Source organism: Dunckerocampus dactyliophorus, chromosome 9, assembly GCF_027744805.1.
Source record: "Dunckerocampus dactyliophorus isolate RoL2022-P2 chromosome 9, RoL_Ddac_1.1, whole genome shotgun sequence".
Taxonomy (NCBI): Eukaryota; Metazoa; Chordata; class Actinopteri; order Syngnathiformes; family Syngnathidae; genus Dunckerocampus; species Dunckerocampus dactyliophorus.
The window spans coordinates 25,869,669-25,884,811 of NC_072827.1; the positions used below are offsets into that span (position 1 = coordinate 25,869,669).

The following is a 15,143-nucleotide window of genomic DNA, read 5'->3' on the forward strand; positions in this document are numbered from 1 at the left end:
CGGACAGGACGTGGCTACCGTCACATTGTGCAAAGTCACAACACCGGCGCCACCAGGCAGGTTCAAAAGATGCCACAGACTATTCCAGGGGGATAACTTGGGTGACAACTGGGCACTCCTGCATCCACAAATACATCCAGGGCCCAGAAGGAGGTATAAGACCTTCTATGCCATTTCTGGACCTCGCTGAATCGTCACACTGGATGTAGCTGCTTTAAATCATCTCTGAAGAAGTGGGGCTTATAAGCGCGGCATGCGAGTGTGGCAAGCCTGAACAGACTGCGGAGCACATAATAATTGGCTGCCCTTTACACAGCCCACCCTCAGCAGCTGGCTTTTTTGACTTTGGACCAAACCATGAAAAGGCTTGGCTGCATGACATGGTTAAAGCGTGAGCGGAGTCAGATCTTCTTGAGCTGAACAACTGCTTTGTTTGCCGAGGATGTCTCAATTCTCGAGAGAGTTTCAATGTTTTTCTTCAGTCGCATTGTTAAATAAATTTAAGATGTTGAATGTGAATGGCTTTGTGTTTAATTAATTTTAGATGAAAACGAACATGCTGAGGAGAGAATATTCTCTTCCCTGCAAGACAAAGTGTGTTGTGGAGTATTAGGGCTACAATGAAACAAAAAAGAAAATAAAGTTTATTTTTACAATCAACAATTTTGAAGAATAAAGTGCAGTAATCCCTCGATTATCACGTTTCATTTGTTCCAGACCCGACCGTGATAAGTGAATTTCTGGGAAGTAGGATTTATGGAATATTTTTGTAGTTAGAGCTAAATACAGTTTTTTAAATTATTAGAGCCCTTTAGACGTGAACTAACACCCAATAGTCACTGTTATACTTGTATTACCCAACGTCTTTGTGTCATTTGAATGCCTTAATCTGTACTTTAGTTCATTTTGCCATTTTTATGCTTGAAAATTTTCAATTTAGGCAAGAAATACGGAACATTTACTTAAATGTGCATATTTTTCACTAATAATAGGCTGTATTCAACCACAAAACAGCATGATTTATTAATTAATATATAATTAAAAAGCGTGACACTGATTCTTGTCACAAAACAAGTTTTAAAAATATTTTTTGATGCATAAAAAGCTCTTGTATTTTCCTGTTTCTGCCTGCATTTGTTTTGCAGGCAGCTTTGTTTTGTGCCTGGGGACGGACCAATGAGGTAAGTAGATGCAATCAGCAATTAGCATCATTCATAAACCAGGAAGATGCCAGATTATTCCTCATGGACTTTCATTTTCTGTGCCACGACTTTCACATTCACATTCCGTTCTCAGTTCTCAGGCACACATACACACACACACACACACACACACACACACACACAGGCAGAGGGTGAGAAATACGAGATATATATATATATATATTTAATGTAGTATATAGAGAGGGTGCATACAGTATATAGAGAGTGTTAGTGACAGTCACTGTCAGACGCAGTATGTCTGTGTGTACTCAACATCTTTCCCTCCAGTCCCAGCACATGACGAGACGATGCGGATCTTCACAGTCTTAACTTTGCTTCTGGTCTTCTTCCAGTCAGGTACGGATGAACGTTTTTCTTCACTCCAGTGGAATTAGCACATCTGTCATCTGTCTGTGTTTTGTAGCTTAAAAACATCCACATCTACACGTCCAAAATAATGCTGGACAATATCATTTGAGTTATGCAGAGCACTGCATGCTTCTTTTAAGACTTTGAAACTACCATAAATGTGGCTGCAGATACATTGTACCTTTGTTGCACAGTATATTCCTAAAGTTTGTTTTAATGTCAGTCATTATTACAGCTGTTTCGTATATTCATATATCACTGAAATATTCAAAAACAGTAACACTACAGCTAGAATATTTGATAATATAATTAATATTTATTTAATATTTGTGAACTTACAGCTATTTTCATTACAAATGATTCTGTATAAATCCAATCAGAAGAGGAGCTTTTATATTAGGCTTTTATATTAGTGCTTAGCACAACTGCAGTAGAGCGAAGGAATTCATTTGATGGTTTAGTGCAGGGGTAGGGAACTTACGCCTCGGGAGACAGATGTGGCTCTTTTGATGACTGCATCTGGCTCTCAGACGTGGCTTAATATGATCAAATATGATACAAAGCTTTCGTATGCATTTTAATCCATCTTTCCATTTTCTACCGTCAGACACCAAAACTGGATTATTATTGGATCATTGAGATGTGAAAAAGTAAACTTCCCTTCTTGAATCAAACAGTCATCTAGCTAATTCTGCAGAGTCAACACTTTTGCCAAAGAAGATGGCGGAAAAAAAAGAAAGATACGGCGTACAGTGCTAACCATGCAGCACAAGAAGTCACATTAATAGTAAGAAGTGTTTTATTTATTATTCGAGAGCTTCAGTAATACAATTTACTTGAAAATAGTTAATTCAGAGGCTTATTATATTCTAAAATTGTTGGTCTTGCTTAAAAATGTCCGCACTTAGTTGTACTCAATGTAAAAGAATATTATATGGCTCTCCTGGAAATAAATGTTTAAATATGTGACTTTCATGGCTGTCTTAGCCAAAAAGGTTCCCGACCCTGACTTAGTGTGTAATATGTCATTATCACTTGTGTATCATAAAGACAGTGAAATGAAACTGATGAACATGCTGGCTGTTAAACATGAAATGTCAAAGATTAAAGTATTGCTGCTTCAAATGAAGTTACCAAGAGCAATTGCATAAGAAATTGAGGCTAGTGGGATCACAGATTCTAATATAAATGCGTGTGTTGCAGGGCTGCCTCTGCAAATTCAGTGCTACCAGTGTGAGGAGTTAACCAGCGACTGCTCCTCACCACAGTTTATCGTCAACTGTACTGTCAATGTGCAGGACATGTGCCAGAATGAAGTTCTAGTGAAGGAAGATGGTAAGTTACATATTCTTGTTTCCTTAGAAATAGGATGAATAGTTTCTTGATTGTTATTGATTCTTATTGCTGGTCATTGATTTACTATTTGTGTTTGTTCATGTTCCAAAACTCACAAAACCATCATTGCTGTTTCGTGGTTGAATGCGGCCTATTATTAGTAAAAAAAAAATGTACATTTAAGCAAATGTGCCTAAATTAAGCATTTTCAAGAATAAAAATGCCTAAATAAACTAAAATAGAAATACAGTATAAGCCATTCAGAAGACACATTAAAGGATGCTGTGAATGATATGTAGTATTCTACCCTGGTCACAAGGTGTCAGTAATGTTACTGCAATGAGACACACACACCAGACTTGATCTCCGGAACAGCAGTCTTTTATTGCAGGTTTGAATTACCTCACAACAGCCACCATGATAATAAATATCCCCAATAAACTTCCTGTCCGCCACTCACTGTCATCCCCCAGGCAACACATTTCTGGCAACACACACAAGATGGAGTCTTATTTATGCCCTAAATTGCTTATTTACTCTTATTATGTTTATTATATTGGGTAATATGAGTGTAAAGGTGACTACAGTGGTGTTAGTTCATGTCTAGAAGGCTCTAATAATGTTAAAAACCATATTTCGAAGGTCGTAGACAGGTTTTCTTTGCTCTAACTACAAAAATATTCCATTTATAAATAAGGAATTCTACTTATCACTGTCGGTTCTGGAACCAATTAGTTGCGATAAACAAGGGATTACTGTATTAACTATCATTTTTACAACAAATGGATGGATTAATGGAGGGCTTTTTTTTAATTTGATCTGGCCACCAGAATTATGTTGTTATGTTGCTGTTTGGCTACTTGCAAGGAGTCCCCACAGGGTTATACTTGGAAAACCCCTGGCTGAAAGAAATGTCACTGGGCTGGAGCTTGTTTGAACAGTGAGGGCATGCTTTAAATTAATGAATAAATCGTAACAAATCCATGCTCTTTAACTATTTGGCAGTCCTTTTGGACATAGACATGTTTTTCAATCCCTCACTGTTTTTTTTGCTCATATACTGGAGCTCAGAAAACAGCAAAAATGGGCAAACTCCTTAATATTTCTCAGTAATGAACGGTGCAGCACATATAATGCAAGCACGCATACATGAGCAATAAGATCCTAGGCACTTTCGACACAAGCCTTCTGCTCTTTTTTTACTTTCATCATCACTGTCACCGTTATCCATCCATCTCAGTGTCATTTACTGTACTGTACTTATACTCTGATAACAATTGCTCTTATCCCACATGGAAGCCATGGAAGTCCTGCTCCAGCAAGCTTTCTTTCATTTTAGTAGCGGGGAGAAATGACATGTACTTTGATGAAGGATGTGCAACCAAAGGTTTGATGTCTGCGGAAGCATTAGCTTGGACAGTCAATCCAGCTTCAAAACTTAAAAACGTAAAAATGTCCCTACATTGTGTACGTAACCTTCTGCAAGCTACACTCCTCCACGCTCTCTCACTTCCTCCTTCCTGTCATGTGTGATTTTTCCGTCCATGTGATCTCTGCCAAGCTCTTGTCAAATTTACTCCTACCACCTTGTGGCCATTTTTATGGCTTAAAAGTGCTCTGAAGTGAAATGCATTGCATCACCTCTTTTTGCTTCTCGCGCAAAAAATTGTAAAAGATGTATAAATACATTGTTGGGATCGGGCGTTCGTGTTTATAAAAACGTATAAATACGCCTTTGGTATTGAATGAGTTAAGCTTGTTTTTCATCATTGTTGTCAAACGAATGTCCCCTCTTTTTGAGATGCATTTGACCTGCTGACTCTGGGCCCTAATATACTGATCTCCTATGTTGTGCCATGCGTTTGTATAAAGGTTGCTTGGTCTCTCCACTGTAAGGGTCACTCTTCAGTACACTGCACTTCATAAACAACATTGCTGAGTTTGCTTCTCGGAATTTTGTCCTTGTGGTGAACCAGCTTCTGTCTGAAATGCATCAGTATGTTATGTTTGAAGAAAATCCTTCTGAGTTTCCACCACATTTCATCTCTTGTTTCTATCATCAGGCTCTGATGTAGTGGCCCTTTTTCTCCTGATGGATTTGACAAAGGCCTAGTTAGGATACCCACAGTTGGAAAGACCCTTCCTGATGCGTGTCTGCTCATTCTGTTTTCTGTTGCCAGTGGTGGGCATCTTTTCTGCTCTCTCCCTGAGGTTTCTGATAACCCCGAGCTTGTGTACTACTGGGTGAAGGGAGTCAAAGAGCAGGTGCTGGTGTGTGTGAATAGGTTTTCTGTAGACCTGAGTACTGAGTCTTTCATCCGTCTCCGCCTGCACTTTGCAGTCCAAAAACAGCAACGCGTTGTCCTTGCAGTCTTCTCGAGTTAATCAGATGTTTCTGTCTACAGAGTTGACGTGTTTGGTAAACAAATCTACCTTGAGTATTTTGATCTCAACCCATGTGTCGTCAACATAGTTTATCTGAACCAGTGGCTGGGCTTCGTCTTGCTCTAAAGGAATCCGTGCTTTACTTTCTACTTCTTCCATGTACATGTTGGCCACAATGGAGGAGACCAGTGACTTTTTGCTTCTAGAAATATTTGCTGAATTGGAAGTAAGTGATACTATGACACAGTTTAAGTAAATTACATACCTGATCTGGAGTGAGGTTGGTTCTGTCCTGTAAACTGGAGTTTTGTTTCAGTTGTTCCCTGATCGCATCAATAGCCGCAATGGTGGGGACACGTGAACAGCGACTTCTGGACCTTGTTGGTGAAGTCTGTGGAGGTGTGGGGTATCGCCAACCAGTGGCGTAAGAATGGTGGCTAAATTTTTGGCAATGTTGTATGTAGAGGAGATGAAACGTCTTCAACAAACAAGATGAGTCCAGTTGCATCGATTCAACCTTTGTGGATTACCACATGACCTGGATGACTGACAATCTACACAGACATTGGAATTAAATACTTATTTCATTCAATTTAATACAGATTATTGTATAACCATTATTTAATGTTTCATTTTTGTGTTTTTTTTGTTTTTCTTTATAATAAACCTACGATAAAATGTATGGACTGTTTTTGTCTTTGTAAAATAAGCAGGGGTAATAATGGGCTTTGACTGAAGATACTGTATTAACGTGATCACTGCAATTCAAATCCTCTCATAATGAACATATTTCATTCTCATTTCAGGGATACACTACCGCAAATCCTGTGCCTCCTCAGGAGCCTGTCTCATCGCTTCTTCTGGCTACCAGCAGTTCTGCACTGGCAAGATGAACTCAGTGTGCATCACATGCTGCAACACATCACTGTGTAATGGACCACGCCAGAAGAAACGAGCCCAACCATCCGCCGCTATTACCTTGACCATGCCGCATCTCACTGTTTTCATTTGCTTCTTCATCCTGCTTGCCTTCAGCCTTTACTGAACTGTACCAACAGTGGACAATTTACATGTGAAAGTGTAGATAGGAAGCTTTTAATCTGTGAAGCTTTGTGTCACAGTTTGCTTTCAAATGTTCATCTTTCCTTGTGCTGCGTCCTTCATGTGCTCTTCAATGAAGCTTAATGTTGTTCAGGTATTTTAATCAGGACAGATACCCCAGAGGTTTAAAAGCATGTGAACTCTCCTCAAGAAATAATGCCATAGCATTGAAAAAGGCATCATGGTGGAGCATGTGGCTAGCATGTCGGCCTCACAACACGGAGGTCCTGGGTTTGAATTTGGCTCTGACCGCTCTGCTGGCGACCAGTCCAAGGTCTACTCACCTCTCACCCAAAGTCAGATAGGATAGGCTCCAGCTCGCCATGACTATCTGAACAGCAGCAAACAACATGGTGACAGGTAAGTTTGCAAAAATTTTAATGGGAATGATGGACATTTTCAGAATGACCAGGAATATAGTGGATCTTTGACAGGTCATTTATAGAATGTTTCTGAAAAAAAAACCCATCTTGCAGCATAAGCTTTGATAAAAATAATAAGATTTTGTGCAAATTCAGTCGCCTTTCCACCTTGCTGCAGTTCCATGTACAAGCTCTATTGGCTATGAGTCTCTTCATATGCACAATAATAATATGTTTTTATTAATATAGGCACTGCCCAATCCTTTCATTATGTATGTTCTTATATCTCAACAGTAGATATATCAGATATTCCTATCATGGATGCATAGCTACACTAAGATGACTACTGTTGAGGATCATGTCAACTTAAACTTTAGGTAGACAAAGAATTACTTAATATGCCATCAATCCATCCACATCATCAATACAATCAATTTAATGGGATTGTGCGAGTAGTCACCAGAAGTGTTTTTAAGCAATATTTAATACTGGAGATAATGCCGACAGACAATTTCTCGAGAGAAAGAGCAGCAGCTCGTCTCAGTCACTGTTGCTTACTTAGGTTTGTGTGGGAATTGTCATATTCACTGAATAAAATCCGGATTATCTGTCAGAAAGCCCACAATTTGTACATGTGTATGTCTTTATGCTTCACTTATAATATTTTTTCTTTTGGTGTTGAGATTTTGCACTGGCCACTTTGGAGATCTCCAAAGTCTCTAAATTTTATTATCCCCCTCAAGATTTGTGTTCTTGAAAAGAGACAGCCTTTTTCACATAATATTGCTATTTTATTCCCCTTATTTTTTTACTCCTGTTTTTTCGTTTCGTTTCATTCTGCGCTGCGTTTGTGATGAGTAACTTGAATGAATCGAGAACCCTATTCACTTCAGCAAGTGACTGACTCATAAAAACTCGAGTCAGTAAAAGGAATCAAGTTTCCATTCACTAGCCGGAAGATGGATTTAATATTTTATGTTTCCGGTTCACAGGTATTTAAGAGTGACGTCATGACTTTAGACTTGTACAATGATAATTTGCATAATTTTGTGAAATAAATACAACTCAGACAGTGGAAATACAAGATGCTACATACATACACTATACGGTACATAATGTATTTGTTTGGGCTTATATTTGATTAGAATAATGATTACCTACTGTCATATGTATGAAGCTGGTCAGTGAAGAAAATTTAAAAGGAGTGGAGAGGAATTCAGGAGAAATTAGATTTTCAAATACAATCACAGTTAGTTTTCTAAAAAATACACATATTTTGTTGACCACATATACTGGCACTTATTTTCTGAAAATTAAAATAATTCAAAGTCAAAACTCGATACACACAAGAAATAAGAAACCGTATAGCCGTTCGTCTCCACCTTTCCCACCCTGTAGTTGTGCTTTGAATGCAACATTGGCTACTTCCCTGTTAGCCTGGTTGTTTGGGCTAGCTTCAGTACCAATGTAACGTAAAATGACATATATTATGAATGTATATACATATAGATATTAAATAAGGTCCAAACACATCGATACAATCAAATTTCATTTAAGAACATTCGCCCTCAAGTTGGGTAATGTTATAATTTGGCTTGCATTCTCCCACGTTCAAATACATTAGCAAACATGGGTATTATTAGCGTTATTGTTTACATGTAAAGCCAGCCAAAACAGACTGAAAAAAGCGTTGTTATCATACGGTGTGTCACACAAAGACCATGGAACGTTGTGAGGCTTGGTGCCATGTTGGAGACATACTGGTGGGCAGGGCTAACTCAGCTGAAACAGCCAGGAGAGAAAACGAGTGGGACTTCGGTGATTTCGTGGTTGTTAGCTGTCATAATGGAGTCGCTGCAGAAAAGTGGTCGTCGCTCTCAGTCACAGATATGCTGCGTGTTTGTGCTTCTTCTCCGGTTGCAGGCGGCTTTGACCGGAGGTAAGGACGAATGTGACTACTCACTGCTTTAATATTACACAATGCTTGCAGACACTTTTTGCAGAGGTGTGGTTTGGCGTTATTTGGGCCTCTTTTGGGGTCATTATTATTTTTGTTTTTCGCTTCCCTGTTTGGAGTTTTTCCAGTACGCGGGAGCGAGTAACTTCACTTAGACTCCTAAAAATGAACGCCGTTGTTTGCTATGTAGAAAAACATTTCAGGTACCATGTAGTACTTGCAGGGCTTATCATTAGCCTCCGTACATAACTAGTTATCGATTGGTAAAGTAGAGGTGGGCGGAACGATCTAAATATCGGTATCAGGATGGCAGTAGCGGTATCGGATCGATATTTTTCATTTTCTTACGTTTATTTTTGCATACATATATATGTGGGTTTTTGATTTGTTGTTCAAGTAAATGTAATCTATTTATTTATTGTTATATTGTTTCCAAACTCGGGACAGAGGAGGGCTTGGGGGCAAAAAGGCAAAGATTTGAATTACAGCCAATAGTAGTTTTGGCTTTTGTTTACTCATTTTGAAGTGTTAAATTGTTCACAAATAAGTCTTGATACAAATATTTTACAATGTATTTTTAATTAGTAAATGGCCTATTAAATGTGCATCAGACGAATGTTTGAGCAAGTATATTTGTTATTTATAAACTCCTTCAGATCAACTGTTGCAGAATTCCTGTTAATGTGGCATAAAGTCAGATTAAACCACTTTAAAAGCCTAATTCCTCTTAAATTTACATAGAGCAGGTACTTAAAAAGAAAGTTGTCAACAATTTAGGGATTAATTTAGCGGAAATCCTATTAAATCACCTTAAAGTCCAGGTTCATGAACATAAAGCAGAGTCGAGACCATTGCACATACATTTAAATGGCCTACTAGTCAGGAATGAATGCCCCCTATCAGATAGGTAATCACAAAAACAAATAGATAACTAACTCATTGCAGCATTTATTGTCTGTAAAAGCAGACATGCAATTCATGCAAAAAGCGTGTATTACTGCCCATCTGGAAATGTGTGTACAAGTTTAACTATCCAATATACATTAAAAAAAATGACAAAACCTAAAATTACGCTAAATGTAGCTACCTACTATAGTTTTGTTTGTAAAATGTGCTGTGGTTCCTCTGTTTTGCAAACTATTGCAAACAAATCCTTGAGTTGAGTTCTACATAATTTATTGTTTTATTACACTTTTTGTCAGACTGTCCTGCAGATGGACGCACCTGGGTGCCCTTCAAAGACAGATGCTACCACTTTGTCCATGGAGAAGAAGACAAACTCAAAGTGTATACTTTTCAGAGGGCGAAAAGCCTCTGCCACAACCATGGTACGTCATTAAAAAACATATCACATGAGAAAATGTTAGGTACTACACAGTGTGTGTATGTATGCATGAGTGAGAGAGAGAGAGATACAGTATACAAAGTATGTGTGTGTGTGTGTGTGTATATATATATATATATATATATATATATATATATATATATATATATATATATATATATATATATATATATATATACACACACACACACACAGTGTTGTGAAAAAGTGTTGGCCCCCTTCCTGATTTCTTATTTTTTTGCATGTGTGTCACACATAAATGTTTCAGATTATCAAACAAATTTAAATATTAATCATTGACAACACAACTGAACACAACATGCAGTTTTAAATGAAACCTTTGAGTATTAAGGGAGAAAAAAATCCAAACCTACATGGCCCTGTGTGGAAAAAGTGATTGCCCCCTAAACCTACCCTTAGCAGCAACAACTGCAATCAAGTGTTTGCAATAACTTGCAATGAGTCTTTTTGGCCCACTCATCTTTGCAGAATTGTTGTAATTCAGCCACATTGGAGGGTTTTCCAGCATGAAGCGCCCTTTTAAGGTCATGCCACAGCATCTCAATATGATTCAGGTCAGGACTTTGAGTAGGCCACTCCAAAGTCTTCATTTTGTTTTTTTTTCAGCCATTCAGAGGTGGACTTGCTGGTGTGTTTTGGATCATTGTCCTGCTGCAGAACCCCAGTTTGTTTCAGGTTGAGGTTATGAACAGATGGCCGGACATTCTCCTTCAGGATTTTTTGGTCGACAGCAGATTTCAGGGTTCCATTTATCACAGCAAGTCTTCCAGGTCCTGAAGCAGCAAAACAGCCCCAGACCATCACACTACCACAAACATATTGTATTTTTGGTATAATGTTCTTTTTCTGAAATGCGGCGTTACTTTTACGCACGATGTAATGGGATACACACCTTACAAAAAATGCAACTTTTGTCTCGTCAAACCACAAAGTATTTTCCCAAAGGTCTTGGACATCATCAAGATGTTTTTTGGCAAAACTGAGACGAGCCTTAATGTTCTTTTTGTTCAGCAGTGGTTTTTGCCTTGGAACTCTGCCATGCAGGCCGTTTTTGCCCAGTGTCTTTCTTATGGTGGAGTCATGAACACTGAACTTAACTGAGGCAAGTGAGGCGTCCAGTTCTTTGGATGTTGTTGTGGGTCTTTTGTGACCTCTTGGATGAGTCGTTGCTGATTTAGGTTGGCCGGCCACTTCTGGGAAGGTTCACCACTGTTCCATGTTTTCGCCATTTGTGGATAATGGCTCTCAATGTGGTTCGCTGGAGTCTCAAAGCTTCAGAAATGGCTTTAAAACCTTTTCCAGACTGATAGATCTCAATTAATCTCAGTTAAGTTATGTTTTAACTGGGGGGACTATTACTTTTTTACACAGGGCCATTTAAGTTTGGATTTTTTTTACCTTCCTTAATAATAATAAGTTTCATTTAAAAACTGCATTTTGTGTTCAGGTGTGTTGTCAGTAATATTTAAATTAGTGTAATGTTCTGAAACATTTAAGTGTCAGAAACTTGAGATTGCACGTGTACCACATGTATGTTTTACAGAGCTGCTGACCATCCAGAGTGTTGAGGAGAATGACTTTGTTGTCAAATATAGCCCAGAGGTGTGGAAAGGCCAAGTCAACGTGTGGCTGGGGATGTATTACGACACAAACAGTACGTGTCAGACTTACAATATTTAATACTCTGGCTCGCTTGCTCACTGAGAAAGTTGTAATATGTTGACCTGTATTCTCCTTTGCTTGCTAGTTACATTGAGCATGGAGATACAGTACATCCTGACACAACTTCAGGAAATCCTGCTTTTTTTTTTTTTTTTGCACAATAATAGAGGCGTATTTAGGAAGTGAAAGATGCACATCAGTGATTTTTGGTACAGTCCAGTACTATTTGTGCTGATGCAAAGTAACTCTTACCAGGTGAAGACATGACGTGGCTCGGTGACGATCTGGTGAAATTTACTAACTGGGAAAGTGGATCGTCTCTATCCGATCTGGTGCCCATGGATACATGTGTGGCTCTGCACAGTGACACAGGAAAGTGGGAAACAGTGAGCTGCTCAGATGACCTGGAGAATGGAGTGATCTGTGAGACAGCTCAGAGTATGTGTTACCTTTTCTTTAAACAGTGGAACCGCTAAGGTCGAATTGTGCTCATTCTTTTAACTTTAGTATTGATTTGTCGTGAATAAGAAAGTGAAAAGGAAAACACAGCTGTTTTGACCGCATGGACATTTGTTAACAAGTATATTGCACAACCCAGCAGCAACACAACCAATGTAGTAATAGCAGTAAGGAGCAAACTGCAGTAATTGCACTGATGGGTTCACTGTAAACAACAGTACGACAAGTTTAACAGACATGAGTTTCACACAGACAGATGAGTAGTGCAAACAACATTTTAAAGTACATGCAGAGGTATATACTGTATCTTGCTGCTCATTCATGATACTTGAAATGCAGCTCCTGCCACCTTGTGGAGTTAGTTCTAATACTTTTTTTCCCTACAGCCACAGCTGTAAATGCCAATGTTTTTGGACTTGGTGCTAATTACAGACCCCGGAGTTTATTTACTTCCGTAAGGTCTTCCATAGGGTGTCAAACTCGTTTTCATTTAGGGCCACATCGCAGTTATGGCTTCCCTCAGAGGGCCACTTGTGACTGTCAACATATATGACTTGGTTAAATGAAAAACTTTGTTTGTCCAGTCATATTTTTTCATTGTACTTTTCTTAAAATTAATGTAAAAATCTCGTCTTGCCTTGTTCTCGTGGAACCAATCTCGTGCATCGTCTCGCCACGTGAGTTAGGTGTCTCGTGACACTGCTACTAAGCACACTTCATTCCAAACAATCTTATTGCTGTGGCATAGACCAATAATCCCTAAAGGATCACATGACAGTTGTGACCGCTAGAACAGGTACCGACCTTTGTAACATGACACATACTTTGGGCCAGAGTCGGGGGTACACCCTGAGCTGGTTACCTGCCAATCACAGGCCACAAATACACAAACAACCATTCACGCTTATGCACAATTAACCACACAAGCACGGGGAGAACAAGCGAACTCCACACAGAGATGTTCCCACAGAGATTCGAACCCAGATCTCCTGAATGTGAGGCAGAGGTGCTAACCACTATTCCATCATGCTACTCCATAAAATATCCATCCATTTTCAATACCGCTTCTCGTGTTCAGGGTCACAAGTGATCTGGAGTCTATCCCAGCTGGTTATGTAGACTCGTGTTCGACCCGTTCTTTTTCTGTGATTGACTGACATGTGTTTTGTGTTTTTCAGAAGCAGTGGAAATCAAGTCGAGTAAGTATTTCACTGTTATACAAGTACTATTTTAATGAATAGTTCACTTCCTTGCATTGTTCATTGTCCTTCATCAGAACCCAGCGCACTGCTGTCAGCACTGGTCATTCTCAGCGTGATTGCCATTGTTGCCGTCTCCGCCGTCATCTGGTTCCTGCACCAGAGGCACCAAAGTCTGGGCTCCACTGTCGTCACGGCCTTCGAGTACCACCCTCCTTTCAGAGTCCCAGACTCGGACCGGTCCTGCCTGGTGGAGGCTGAGGAGCTGGACAGCGGCCCATAGTAGAAGGTTGTCCTCCATCCACACAGCTGCGTAAATACAGTACAGTGCCAAATGTTTGACTGAGAATGTAAGATAAGTCACCATTTCAACCATCTACACTAACAGTAGACATTTCTCTAGCGAGTGTTGACCTATGTGCATTTAGTTTCCTTAGTCTAATCTTGGGCTTGGTCACTAATCTTGGCTAGATCGCTGTTGTTGCTCAGTATAAACTTTTAGTGATATGATTTTCTGTACGTACAAATTTATATAAATGACCTAAGATAGACTGCATATAAAGAAGGGCTCAAAAAGCATTGGATTTGTTGATTTGTTGCAGTCTTTGAGTTTTTGTTACAATATCGTGAGCTTTCTCTGAGAAACTACGTGTCTTCGAAGCTGTGTTGTTTTCTATCAAATTGCCCATCGTCCAAGAAAGCATCATTACTTTTTATTAGTGAAAAAGCAGAGCTGTTGCTATATGCCTTTCGCTTTAATATTTTGCACATAAATCAAACTGTCTTCTATTGACTGTTGTTTTGCTCTGTTTAACTCAAAAACTGAAAATTGTATTTAGTGTAATTAAAACGATTGCCATTAACTTTGTTACATTTCTATATTAGAAGAAAAAATGTGTGTTCGTTATAGCAGAGACGTATAAAGTGTTATTTGATCAGAATATTTTAGAATAATGCCGACTGCACATTTCTAGCACAATCTGTGCTCTGCATCTTCATAATAAAGGAACTCTAAAATGGACCTGTGTGCGTTTTTTCAACTAGTAGGGGTCACAGTTGTTGGTTGTGTCAACTGAGAAATTGATTTGTTAATGTACTGTATACACAAAGTCATGGCGCTGTCCAGTGGCTCTGACGACAGAAACAACATGGAAGACACACAAACGATTGACTGATATGCGGCGCCCCCTTATGTTTATAAAAGGCAGCTCTTATATTGCTCATATTAGATTGTGAAAGTGTACCTAATATTGTGATCGGTGTGTGTATAAAATATTGTCTGCTGATATCACTCCTATGTAGTTTGAATCACCAAACATAGAGGCCACTTTTTGTACATTGGAAGATTTAAGACGCTTTAAAAAAGAAAAAAAAGAGGCGTTGCTTTAGCACGTTGTGTAAGAGCAGTCACCTGACAGCAGCTATCAGTAGGGTTGGGCGATACTGCACAGTTTGATATCTAGCCGATACCATGTAAATGCAGTGCAAGTATTAATAATAATAATAATAACTGAAGTTTACTTACATTGCATATACAATGTACAGTGAAATTTGTCTTTGCATTTAAACCATCCTCTTGAGGTGTGGGCCGCCACTGTGCAGTGCCCGGGGACTGTACCAGGGTCAACTCTAATAACCCTTTTATCAGTTGTTATTATTAGATGCTTATTATGACTGCTATATAGTTTATTTACAGTGATTATAACCTTGACTCTTATTGTACCACATTGTTATACTGCCTTATCA

The 15,143-nt window shown here is 38.9% G+C and overlaps 2 protein-coding genes across 3 annotated transcripts; both read left to right on the top strand.

The window, feature by feature from the left end:
• Window positions 1–1,200: 1,200 nt before the first annotated feature.
• Window positions 1,201–7,335, top strand: LOC129187834 (ly6/PLAUR domain-containing protein 1-like). The gene is made up of 3 exons (XM_054787570.1): window positions 1,201–1,559; window positions 2,775–2,906; window positions 6,098–7,335. Exons 1-3 carry the CDS (start codon window positions 1,511–1,513, stop codon window positions 6,334–6,336), a joined length of 420 nt encoding a protein of 139 aa, XP_054643545.1. The 5' UTR covers window positions 1,201–1,510; the 3' UTR covers window positions 6,337–7,335.
• Window positions 7,336–8,473: 1,138 nt separating this feature from the next.
• On the top strand, window positions 8,474–14,418 carry cd302 (CD302 molecule). Of its 2 annotated transcripts, none has more exons than XM_054787044.1 (6): window positions 8,474–8,693; window positions 9,914–10,039; window positions 11,621–11,731; window positions 11,995–12,177; window positions 13,380–13,397; window positions 13,475–14,418. In XM_054787044.1, exons 1-6 carry the CDS (start codon window positions 8,501–8,503, stop codon window positions 13,678–13,680), a joined length of 837 nt encoding a protein of 278 aa, XP_054643019.1. In that variant the 5' UTR covers window positions 8,474–8,500; the 3' UTR covers window positions 13,681–14,418. The 2 variants fall into 2 exon arrangements, with proteins under 2 accessions (XP_054643019.1, XP_054643018.1); XM_054787043.1 differs by having other exon boundaries at window positions 8,485–8,693; window positions 13,377–13,397.
• Window positions 14,419–15,143: the final 725 nt, after the last annotated feature.

Excerpts from the sequence above, each read along its gene's own strand:
- cd302 (XM_054787043.1), top strand. The coding sequence starts at position 8,501 with ATGTTGGAGACATACTGGTGGGCAGGGCTAACTCAGCTGAAACAGCCA. Across the intron at positions 10,040-11,620 it reads AAGCCTCTGCCACAACCATG|AGCTGCTGACCATCCAGAGT; the intron begins GTACGTCATTAA and ends TATGTTTTACAG. Across the intron at positions 12,178-13,376 it reads GATCTGTGAGACAGCTCAGA|AAGCAGTGGAAATCAAGTCG; the intron begins GTATGTGTTACC and ends TGTGTTTTTCAG.
- LOC129187834 (XM_054787570.1), top strand. The coding sequence starts at position 1,511 with ATGCGGATCTTCACAGTCTTAACTTTGCTTCTGGTCTTCTTCCAGTCA. Across the intron at positions 1,560-2,774 it reads TCTGGTCTTCTTCCAGTCAG|GGCTGCCTCTGCAAATTCAG; the intron begins GTACGGATGAAC and ends CGTGTGTTGCAG. Across the intron at positions 2,907-6,097 it reads AGTTCTAGTGAAGGAAGATG|GGATACACTACCGCAAATCC; the intron begins GTAAGTTACATA and ends TTCTCATTTCAG.